This window comes from Dermacentor andersoni, chromosome 7 (assembly GCF_023375885.2).
Source record: "Dermacentor andersoni chromosome 7, qqDerAnde1_hic_scaffold, whole genome shotgun sequence".
Lineage (NCBI taxonomy): Eukaryota > Metazoa > Arthropoda > Arachnida > Ixodida > Ixodidae > Dermacentor > Dermacentor andersoni.
The window spans coordinates 145,014,444-145,025,036 of NC_092820.1; the positions used below are offsets into that span (position 1 = coordinate 145,014,444).

General features: G+C 46.2%; 1 protein-coding gene across 1 annotated transcript in view; it reads left to right on the forward strand.

Moving 5' to 3' along the window:
• Positions 1 to 8,268, forward strand: part of LOC129385522 (uncharacterized) — a 38,381-nt gene extending 30,113 nt beyond the window's left edge. The window contains exons 9-10 of the mRNA XM_055072157.1: positions 5,205 to 5,328; positions 8,184 to 8,268. Of these exons, the coding sequence (XP_054928132.1) occupies positions 5,205 to 5,312 (108 nt within the window). The 3' untranslated portion in view covers positions 5,313 to 5,328; positions 8,184 to 8,268. The remainder of the gene's footprint in view (positions 1 to 5,204; positions 5,329 to 8,183) is intronic.
• The last annotated feature ends 2,325 nt before the right edge of the window (positions 8,269 to 10,593 follow it).

Sequence of the window (10,593 nt, forward strand, 5' to 3'; positions counted from 1 at the left end):
GTACGGGATATGCAGGGTGTTTCTGCTAACTTTAGGCCGAGTTTAAGCTCTATGCACTCTATGACGACGCGACTAAATGCATGTTGCTGACTTTTCTACGTAGCGTGTCTCGCTATGTTTCTATACTGCTTAATTAGCTAATTAGTCAAGGATAGTTAACCAAATTCTGAAGCAAGGAAGTTAGGAAAGAAATTCCAATTAGAAAGTTGCAGAGCAGTCGGGAACACGTCCGAATAAACAGTTTGTATTTCTATCTATTAAGTATTTGTGTTTTTCAGCCTACTGCGGATGCCAGCGAAAAACAAAGAACACCACGTGACATGCCCACCTGCGAGTCGTCATTGCACTGTTCCTAAGCCTTCCGCGCACAAACGAGCATTTAGCCGGTGTGAACCCCCGTCTGCTTATCGCCATCATGATCCGCCGCGAGGGAAGGACGTTGCTGGCGTCAATACCACAGCCAACGCCTTTGTCACTGCCCTGTCGCCTTTTAAGCCGCAGCACACCCTGCTAGATGCTATGTTCGTTTGGGAGCACTACAAGCACGGCGCGCAAGCGCGTATGTCACGTGATATTTTTTTGTATTTCGCGGGCATCCGCAGGAACCTGAAAAACACCAACACTTAATAGATAGAAAGTTAGAAATTGCCTAATCGGACGTCTTCCAAAATGCTCTAGAACTTTCTAATTGGAATTTTTTACCTAACTTTGTTGCTTCAGAATGGCTAATTTTCTTGCCTAATTGACTAATTAAGAAAAATAAAAGATAGCGTGACACATACATAAGTGAGCAACATGCATTTGGTCGCGTCGTCTTGGAGCGCATCGGCATATTTTTTTTTACTCTGAGTAAAGTTAGCTGAAACACCCGGTATAAGAAAGAATGTGTGTGAAAGAGAGAAAGTTGTTTTCCAAGAAGTGCATCAACTTTTCACATCGAACCTTGCGGCTACCATATATGCATCTATCCTGAAGTCATATTCATACACATGTGTGTGTGTGTTTGTGTGTGTGCGTGCGTGCGTGTGTGCGCGCGCAGGTTCAATGAGAAAGCTGTATAGCAACATGAAAAACTCCCGATACAGCTTTCTGTTGCGCAATGCGTGCCACATAAAAGTATTTTTCCGAGCATGAAAGAAGCCCGCGGATACACGAAAGTGCCTCGAGCGACCAGTCGCGGGGCAATTTTGCGTGCATTTGCGGGACACTTTCACGCTCGGAAAAACACCTTTATCTAGCACGTGTTGAGCAACAGAAAGCTGTATCGGAAGCTTTCCAGGATGCTCAACAATTTTCTCATTGACACTTAATCTAATCATATTTCAAAAGCCAGACAATTAATTAGTATTATTTATCCAATTAGGCTAAATAAAAAAGAATCATTTGCTTATCACTAAGCGGCGGCAAACAAGATGACCTTGGTTCTATCCAGCTACATTGCATTCCCATATTTGTAAGCTCTGGCTGAAGTTAGCTGGAACACCCGGCAAAGAAAACGCGTGTGCATGAGCGAGAGTTTTTCAAGAAGTGCATTAACTTTTCAAATAAAACCTTGCGGCAGCCATAGGTGCCTCTATCATGAAGTCATATATATATGTGCAGGGCGTTTGACGTAACTTGAACCACAGACGTATCTACTGGTTGGACAGGGGGCGCCACCCAGTACAGTGGATGGGGCTCATCCCCTCCCCCGCTCTCCGAAGTGGGGAGGGGCCAAGTCACGTAACTTGAACTATAGGCGTATCTACATGGTGGGCAGGGGTCACTGTCTCCCTGCTCACTAGGTAGATACGTCTATGGTTCAAGTAACGTGAAAGAACACCCTGTATATATGCGATGGTGATCAGTAAAACAATATGTGCAAATTACTCACACATACACATGTGCGTGCGGTTTTCACATATACTTCGAATCTCAATATTGCTCAAGAAGGCTCAATGTTACTCAACAATAAGTTAACAGCATAAAGTCAACGACTTTATTGTTAGAAACTACTCAACAATGGCTCAATAATACGCAATACTATTCAATAATATATCAACAGAATATAGTCGACTTCTTTGTTGTGAACTAGGCAACAACTTTATGAATTATTGCTCTGTGGTTTAAATAATTATTGAGGTATTGTTGAAAGGCTATTGAGTCAACAATTCATCAACAATATGCCAAGAACAAACAACAGTCATTTTCATAAGTTTTGGGTTGCGGATACAGTAATGGTAAACAAATCTGCCTGAACTGTTGGCGGCACAAGCTTAAGAAAGAGGACACAATAAAGAGACGTCGCTTGTTAGGGAAGTAAATTTTTGTTGGTTTGTAAACGCGAAACACGTAACTAAAGCCAATGCCCCTTTTCAAACGGGTGTCGGAGTCCTGATAGATTTCATTCTTCAATATTTGTCCCCACCACGTTTAGCGAGCACTCTTTTTTTTCTTCTTGCAGGAGATCAATAAGAACTTTAATGGCTCGCACACTGTCATTGCGATCGGAATGCGTGAATACAGTCGTGGGAGCATGTACAGGTTCGATTACACCGTCAAGCTGATCGTCGAGTAAGTATGTGTGCATGCCGGTCCTGTGCATGGCAAGAGTACACCTAACAGTGCCTGTTTCCGTCGCGATGTGGCGCTGCTCTTCGTTTGCCATTGTATATGGGTCCTTACGGGAGTCCACGTTTATGGCGCTTATTCGGCCGAATCTTTTGGAGCATTGGTCTCGCATCCGACAACTAAGCTTCTGCGCAGCGCAGCGGAGCCCATTTTTTGGCCACGTGATTGCGCTCCGCGAATAAGCAAGCACCTGAGAGGCGCGCGAAAACCAGTCGCGCAATTATGACTCCACTCCATGGGGTTCATGTACAAGACTACTGCTGTGCACAGTCCATGAAAACCGGAGCAAATGCCCATTTGTGAATTCGACTGTAAGGGCAAGGGACACGCGGTATACGATTCGGCGTGCAATCTGGCAAGTTTCAAAGAGATGACGCCAGATTAGATTCGGTCAGTAACAGCCGTGCATGGCAGTTACTCCTGCCAGGAGTCCCCGGTACTCCCTTTTTTGAAAGAGAGTGCCAGCGATATTACTTCATGAAACGGTACAACAGCTCTCCCAAAGAAGAGTTCAATATGGGCCGTCAGTTCAATATGGGCCGTGTCTTATGCTTCGCAATCACTCATACTGCTTCGCGTGACTACTATTGATTCCGATTTCTATTGAATCCAGCTTGGCCTCATTTTGGTTACTGAGTGAACTATATATATATATATACTACCTCTGCATTCAAGTGGCAATGTTTCCATTCCCAATAAATGTTCTCAATTATTAGAAGAGTTTTTTTTTTCTATGATGAATCGTTAGCGCTGCCTACTGGAATAAGAATAGTGAGGCACGTATCATTCACGCACATTTCACACGCCGCTGATAAAAGACTGCCGAAGGGGTCACGGAAGTCTGCAGGTTTTTTTTCTCAGGGTCATAAAAACACAACAAACTTGAAGTGAGGTGAACATACAGAAGATATTCATTTTCTAGGCACAGGCTATCCCTAACAATAGAAAATTTTTTATTTCGCTGCCTTTTTCTTTTAAAGAAACGTAATAAGCTTTGTCCTGTGTATATATTCAAATATATTGTGTCTGTGCATGGTGTTCACAGCATAATTTTTTTTTAAATGTTGTGAAAAAATGCGGATAAGGTAGCCGCGTCTGTGGCTCCTAATGCGCTTGCCTTCCTATTGTCAGGATTTGCAGCAATAAAGCCGTAGTATGAATTACTAGCCGCGCACGTCCGTGCCAACAACGACGCAGTAAGCATTTAGGCGCAATAATATTTTACCTGAACAGGTAGAGGCCACTAAAAAGAAGCCTCAAATGATGGGGGTAACAAGACTCTCATAACGACATTTTAGGAGGGGGGCGTAGGCTTCGGCATTGCCGAGGGGCGCCTGCCCCTTTCCGCGGTAAACTGTGGAGGAGGCTCAGGCCCCGGAGGCCCTCCTGCCCCCCGTATTTGGCGCCTATGCGTTGCGTGATCCGCGGTGTGCATAACTCAGCCACTAAGTCAATCATTAGTTGCATGAGTGCAACGAGACCAACTGGATATAATGCCTACGCGCTATCTGAGAAGTCGCACTAGGACGTTTCTGCTGTAATTTTGCATTCCTGCTTCATCATAATGCGGCCCAATTACGAAGCCCTCAAAAATAAAAAATAAAATGGACATGCGTGCACCTACTACTGCACAAAAAATGGCGTCACCAGTACACCCTTTGTGAAGGACATTGCTGGCGACTTTACTCTTTGTAACAGTACTTTGCACCCTTTGGGGCTCATCTCATCTCATAACAATAATTGCCATCTGTCTTGCCCGCATTTACTTTTTTTAGCCCGACGAGCCCGGTACTTCCAAGTCACGAACGGCATCAGCCCCAAAGGGTTGAAACAGATTTAAGAGTGTTTTGCTCTCGAAAGCGAAAATGGATTTGTGTGCAGTGACTCCCGTAAAAAAGGGCGTCACGAGCACTACCGTTGTGGAACACTCTTTAAAATGTTTACACTTTTTTAGGTCGTATCTTGTCCCACAACAATAATGGTCATCCGTCTTGACCACATGTCCTTTCTTCAATGCTGCGAGCCCCGTACTTCCAAGTCACGAACGGCTTGCGCTTTGTCAGCGTGACACAGCATTCTCGACAGGAAAGTAGCGCAGAGTTTTCAAGAAAGGAACGCAAGCAAGGCAGATGCCGATTACTGTTGTGGGACAACATAAGCCCCAAAGAGTGCTAACAGTTATAAGAGTGCGTCGCTCTCTAAAGCGAACATGGATTTGTGTGCAGTTACTCCCGTAAAAAAGGGCGTCACGAGCACTCCCTTAGTGGAACACTTAAAAAAAGGTTTACGCATTCTGAGTCGTATTTTCTCCCGCAACAATACTGTTCATCTGTCTTGCCCGCATTTCCTTTAACTCGGCGAGCCCGGTACTTTCAGGTCACTAGCGGCTTCCAGTACTTCCAGGTCACGAGTACTTCCAGGTCATGAGTTACGAGCGCTGAGTTTTCAAGAAACGCAAGCAAGGCAGATGACGGTTATTGTTGCGGAAAAAAACTCCGAAGGGCGTAAACGTTTTTAAAGAGTGAAGGCATGGTTACTCTCTTCACAAGGAGGATGCGAAATCTCATGGATTTCCTGCGCTCTGTTGCCCGCAGATCATTCTTCGTGGACACGGTTATCGCCATAACTTCACTGAGCTCGATGGAGAGCAGAGACGACTGCCGCGCCGTGCCTCCGAACATCCTCCACACTACGGTAGATGATAAAAACCCGAGCTTGGTACGTTTGCTTCGACCTGTACAATTTCGAATTACGTCCAGGGGTCGAGTTCATCAATAATTACATTTTACAAGCAAAAGCCACGGCCGCTCTCAACCGTATGGGCCGTATTCACCTGCTTCCTTTGGGAGTCGACGGCCAAGGCCAACCACGTGAAGGATGCTAAAGAGTATTTACCTTTCCAGGAATAAACAGAGCCAGGTAGCTATAAAGTGCGAGGTTCAGTGACAGATTTATTCAAAATTACCGAAGAAGAAACAGAACCTGGACTGTAAGCAGGGTAAAAGCAAGTGAATTCAGGCTGGTACTCATAAACGAACATACAGCTTTCGAAAAGGAGAGTGGAGATAACAGAGAGGTAATGGATAAACCATAACTAGGCTCATTTCCGAAGCAGCAATTGAAGTGGAAGGTAAGGCACCAAGGCAACCTACGTTGAAAGTAATGCTCCTTCTATTACTAGCGATGAACTTAGAAGGGCCTTGAAAGACATGTCCCCAAAGAAAAGCGGCAGGAGACAATGGAACAATAGAGAATTTAATCAAAGATGGGGGAGATATTGCGCTTGAAAAGCTTGCTGCATTGTAGTGTAAAGAGTGGGAAGAATGCCAATATAATACTATTCTATAAGAAGGGTCACGTCAAAGAATTGAATAAATATAGGTCCATTCTAGCTAGCTTTCAGTACTGCATTAAATATTCACCAAAATAACTTCCAATAAAATCAGGGCAACACTTCAATCCACCAAAAAAACAGGCAGCTTCAGGAACAGATATGCTACAGGGAATTACATCTATGTCATCAATCAGGTAAGTGAGAAATTCGCGGTGTATAATCAACCTCTCTATATGGGTTTTGTAAATTATGAAAATGCATTTCATTCAGTAGATATGCCAGCAGTAATGGAGGCATTGCGCAATCAAGGAATACAGGAGGTATACATGAAAAGATTGGGAAATGTCTACAAAGATTTCACAGCTATCTTGGTTTTGCACAAGAAAAGTAGAAAATTATCTATCAAGAAAGGAGTCAGATAAGGAGAGACAATCTCTTCAATCCTGTTCACTGCATGCTTAGAAGTATTCAATCTATTAGACTGGGAAGGCTTAGGAGTGAAGATCAACGGCGAATATTTCTGCAACTTTCCTTGTGCATGTCAGATTGCTCTGTTCAGCAGGACGAATTACAACAAATGATCGAGGGTCTTAACCGAGAATCTGTAAGCCTGGGGTTGAATATTATTATGCACAAGACAGAGGCAATGTTCAATAGCCTGGCAAGGAAACAAGAATTCAAGATCGACAGTCAGCCTCTACAGTCTGCACAGTAATAAGTTTATCTGGGTCCAGGGAAAACAGGGGGAAGGCGGGAGATGAAAAGTCAAGACGATGATCAAAACGAGAACAAGGTGAAAGCAGGAGCCAACGTTTCGAGAAGTGGACTTTTCTTCAAGGCGACTTACGCTTTCCTCGCCACAGTATATATAGGTGGGGTTCTTCTAAGGGGATAAGGCGTAAGGCGGGTGGATGCGGCAACGAGCGAAGGTGTGTTAGCGTCGAGGGTGTCGAATTGAGAATAAAGGACTGCTCAGCACAAGGCCAGGGACACGGCCGTCCGTCAATCACGTGTCAACAACCGTGTGTCAGCCACCGTGCCTGGTGGTCGTGGGCCATAGAGTCTCTGAAAGAGATAATAGAAGGAGGGGCAGAAACCGGTGCTCGTAAAAAAATTAAAAGAATATATTGAAATGGAATAAATAAATATTTCTGTTTCTGTTACCGTGCTCCTAAAGCACGGTAACAAGTGGTTCTGCATTCCTCCCTCACCTTAATTTAGGCGCCGCCACTTTGCGCCGCTCCGCCGAGCCGCCGTGATGAGCATGGCTGGTAGTTGTATAGACGAAGTTCATCTTGTATATCGTTTAAAGCTACAGTGTAAATGGGGCGCGAATGAGTACCTTCGAGGCAAATGCAATGCAAATGACTAGTCCAGTCATTTAAGCGGAATATAATTTCGGCACTAGGGTCCTGCAAGGGTAGACAAATGTGCTTCAACGTTTTTAAAGTCGCGGCAAAAATCTCGATTAATCAATTCGTCGATAAAAAATCCTGCATCGAAAGCGATTAATCAACTAAAGGCTGAAATGATCAGTGATTAATCGTCAATGCATTTAAAAAATTAATCGACCATCCCTAATTCGTAAGTGTAGCCTTTTGCTTAATTAGAACTGGTGCACGTTACTGCACACCTTCCGCAATATTCCAAGGATGTTCAACGCCAATTGATTTGTTCCTTTCGCGCACAACAGCAGCTTGGAACGATACGAGACAAGCAAGTCTATGACCGTCATTTTCGCCAAGAACGAAGCACTAAGGAGAAGGGAGTCGTCCACGGTGTTGTGACGGTGGCGGCTACACGTATAAGTTCGGCCAGTGTCAAATGAAGCAATTGCTTGTCCTTTTTAAATGCAAATTAATGTCGGTATGGCAGCATTTCAGTAATTTCTTTTTCTCTGAGCGTTTTCATTCGAACAAGAGCAGAACGTTATTTTCGATATCGCAGAGCCTGAGTAAATATTTTACTTAGAAGCTTAAAAGGAAAATTGCGCAACAAACCACCCTGCAAACTGTAGAGAAGCTTGCCAGTAAACCAATGCTGACGAGACTACTAGTCAAGGCCGTTTAAGTCGTCCAACGGATAACGAACTGTGGCACTACATCTCGCCGCGCAAGAATCTGCACACGCGGCTCGCTTAGCCTTGGCTGTGCTGCACGGAACTACCGCAACAAAGTGTAGCCAGCGGCTGGAATCGTACTGCGTAGTGATATTCGAACGCGCGCGGAACTGCCTGCAGGCCAAGCTCTGGTATCTGTTGAAAAGGAACGCCACTGACACACAGGAAATAACGCTGGGGCTTTCGTTCGAGATGGGCACGCTAATTTACGAGCTCACCGGCGACCACAACAACCTGACTAGCGCCGTCAACGCTAAATGCAACGGAACTTCCCTGACAAGCAGGGACGCGGTAAGTTTTCGAAGACAAGGACTTTGCTGACCTCGTACGGGTCGTACGCGTACGGGTTGTACGGGCTTAGCATTTCAGGCGCTAAGCCATGCTCCCTAAACGGTTGCAGAAAATAATGCCCCTTCCCTTTCACAATCTCTCTCTCTCTCTCTCTCTTTCTGTTTCTAGCGTTTCTGAGATCTGACTATCCATGCGACCTACTTACAAGAGCGGCGATTTCGTTACCTTAAAATGAGAGTTGCAAGTGCCATAAGACAGGTCCCAACGAGACAAGTGTTATGTTTTAAGTGGCCGAGTAGCCCTTCCCCAATTACGTATATCCCCAAAGTGTTGCACATATAAAAAAAAACTAAAGTGTGTGTTTTATGTGTTTTTATCTAGAGCTCATTATTAACGGAATAGTTGACAAAAATAATCTGCCAAGGCACGACGAACGCGTTTTCGACTCGAACACTTTTCTCGACCACAGACTAGACGAACAAAGTATTGGGCACTTTCAAAAGTTCCGCCTTTACCACTGGCAAGCCAATCAATTTTGCGAGGGTTGGCGGTAGTAAAACCTTCGGAATGACAGCTATATGTTCCCTCTCGGTGCCTAGGTGAGGGGACGGGGGGAGGGGCGCTCATAGATAATACACGGCGACCCTAGGGACGACATGAAAAGTTCGGAGTAATTCTCAGAAAGCCTTTCTGTTCGCTCTTCCTCTCTGTGAGTGGTGGGAGGCGGCGCGGGTGATCGTCTTCACAGGGATCTACGCAAGCAGCCTGCGAACGAAATGGATGGATGGATGGATGCAAAACTTTATTGAAGGTCCTGAGGTACGCGACACAGCGCACTGCGGACCGCTCCCACGTTGGGACAGTCAGGCAGTCAGGCATCGTGGGCCCCCTGGACAGCCCATAGTTGCGCCCCGGCATCGGGACTCTTGATAGCGGAGAGCCACTTCTCCTCATTGATTTCTTCTGTGCCTCGTAACGAGGGGCAACGCCAGAGCATATGGTCTAGGCTAGCGATGTCATTGCAGTGCCTGCAAGAACTAGTGGCATAGGTGTCGGGATAATTTTTGTGGAATAAAGCCGGGCTGGGATATGAGCCTGTTTGCAATAGTCTGGGGGTCAGTGCCTCCGCTCTATTTAACTTCTTGAGTGGAAGGGGAAAGTCTCTCCTGCCGAGATGGAAGTGCTGCGCAGTTTCATTGTATGTGGTCAGATGATCTCTGTTCTCCACCACTGCGGGCCGGCGTTGGAGTTCCCCATGGTCGCGGAAAGCGAGGCCTCGTTGAGGTTTGTGGGGCGAACGAGAGCTTTTTTTTTAGCTGTAAACAGCCTTGGGGGGGGGGGGGGAGCATCCGACACACATATTGTGGTAAATGGTCAGCGCGAGGAACATAAAAGGAGCAGGGGTGTTCCAGCGTCTCATCACGTCCGTCTTGCCTTCCTCCCACGGTCGTTGCGCGGAGTTTGCGCATATACGACGGGATACGACACATACGACGGTATCCCAGCCACGGCGGCCGCATTTCGATGGGAGCGATATGCGAAAACACCCGTGTACTTAGATTTAGGTGCACGTTAAAGAACTCCAGGTGGTCGAAATTTCTGGAATCCTCCACTACGGCGTGCCATTATGATCATAATGAGAAAGTGGTTTTGGCACGTAAAGCCCAATAATTTTTTAACACATACGACGACGGCAGACGGCGGTTCTTTTGGCCTGACCTTTACCTTTGCGTGCACCACTGCATCGCCGCCTGCGGTCGCTGTCAGCGCCGCAGACGTCCTTCTCTTGCACTTTCTGGTCAGCTGCAGCCAGTAGACATCTCACCGGAGGCATTCTTTCTTGTCGGCCTTGGTCGGCCGGGGCCTTTCCTACATCCGTCTTCGGCAATAAATGGCTTGCCGTCGCGACCGGCTACACGAGCAAATTTGCTATCTTCGTGCGCCCTCCCAAGTAGCTGCGCAATAGACGTCGCCAAACTTTCTAACGACGCCATCCTTCAGCAAGGTGCTCCGCACCAGCTGGTTACGGACCGTGGCCGCTCATTCGTGTCCCAAGTTGTCGAAGACATTCTTCGCATTTGCTCTGCAATGAATGAACTGCCGACCGCGTACTATCCGCCAACAAGTGGCCATAGCAGAAGGCCCAACCGAACAATAACCGATTTGCTGTCCACATCTGCATATCTTGAACGCCGTGACTGCGATACGAGCCTATGCCTGCCTTCACATTTGGTACAAT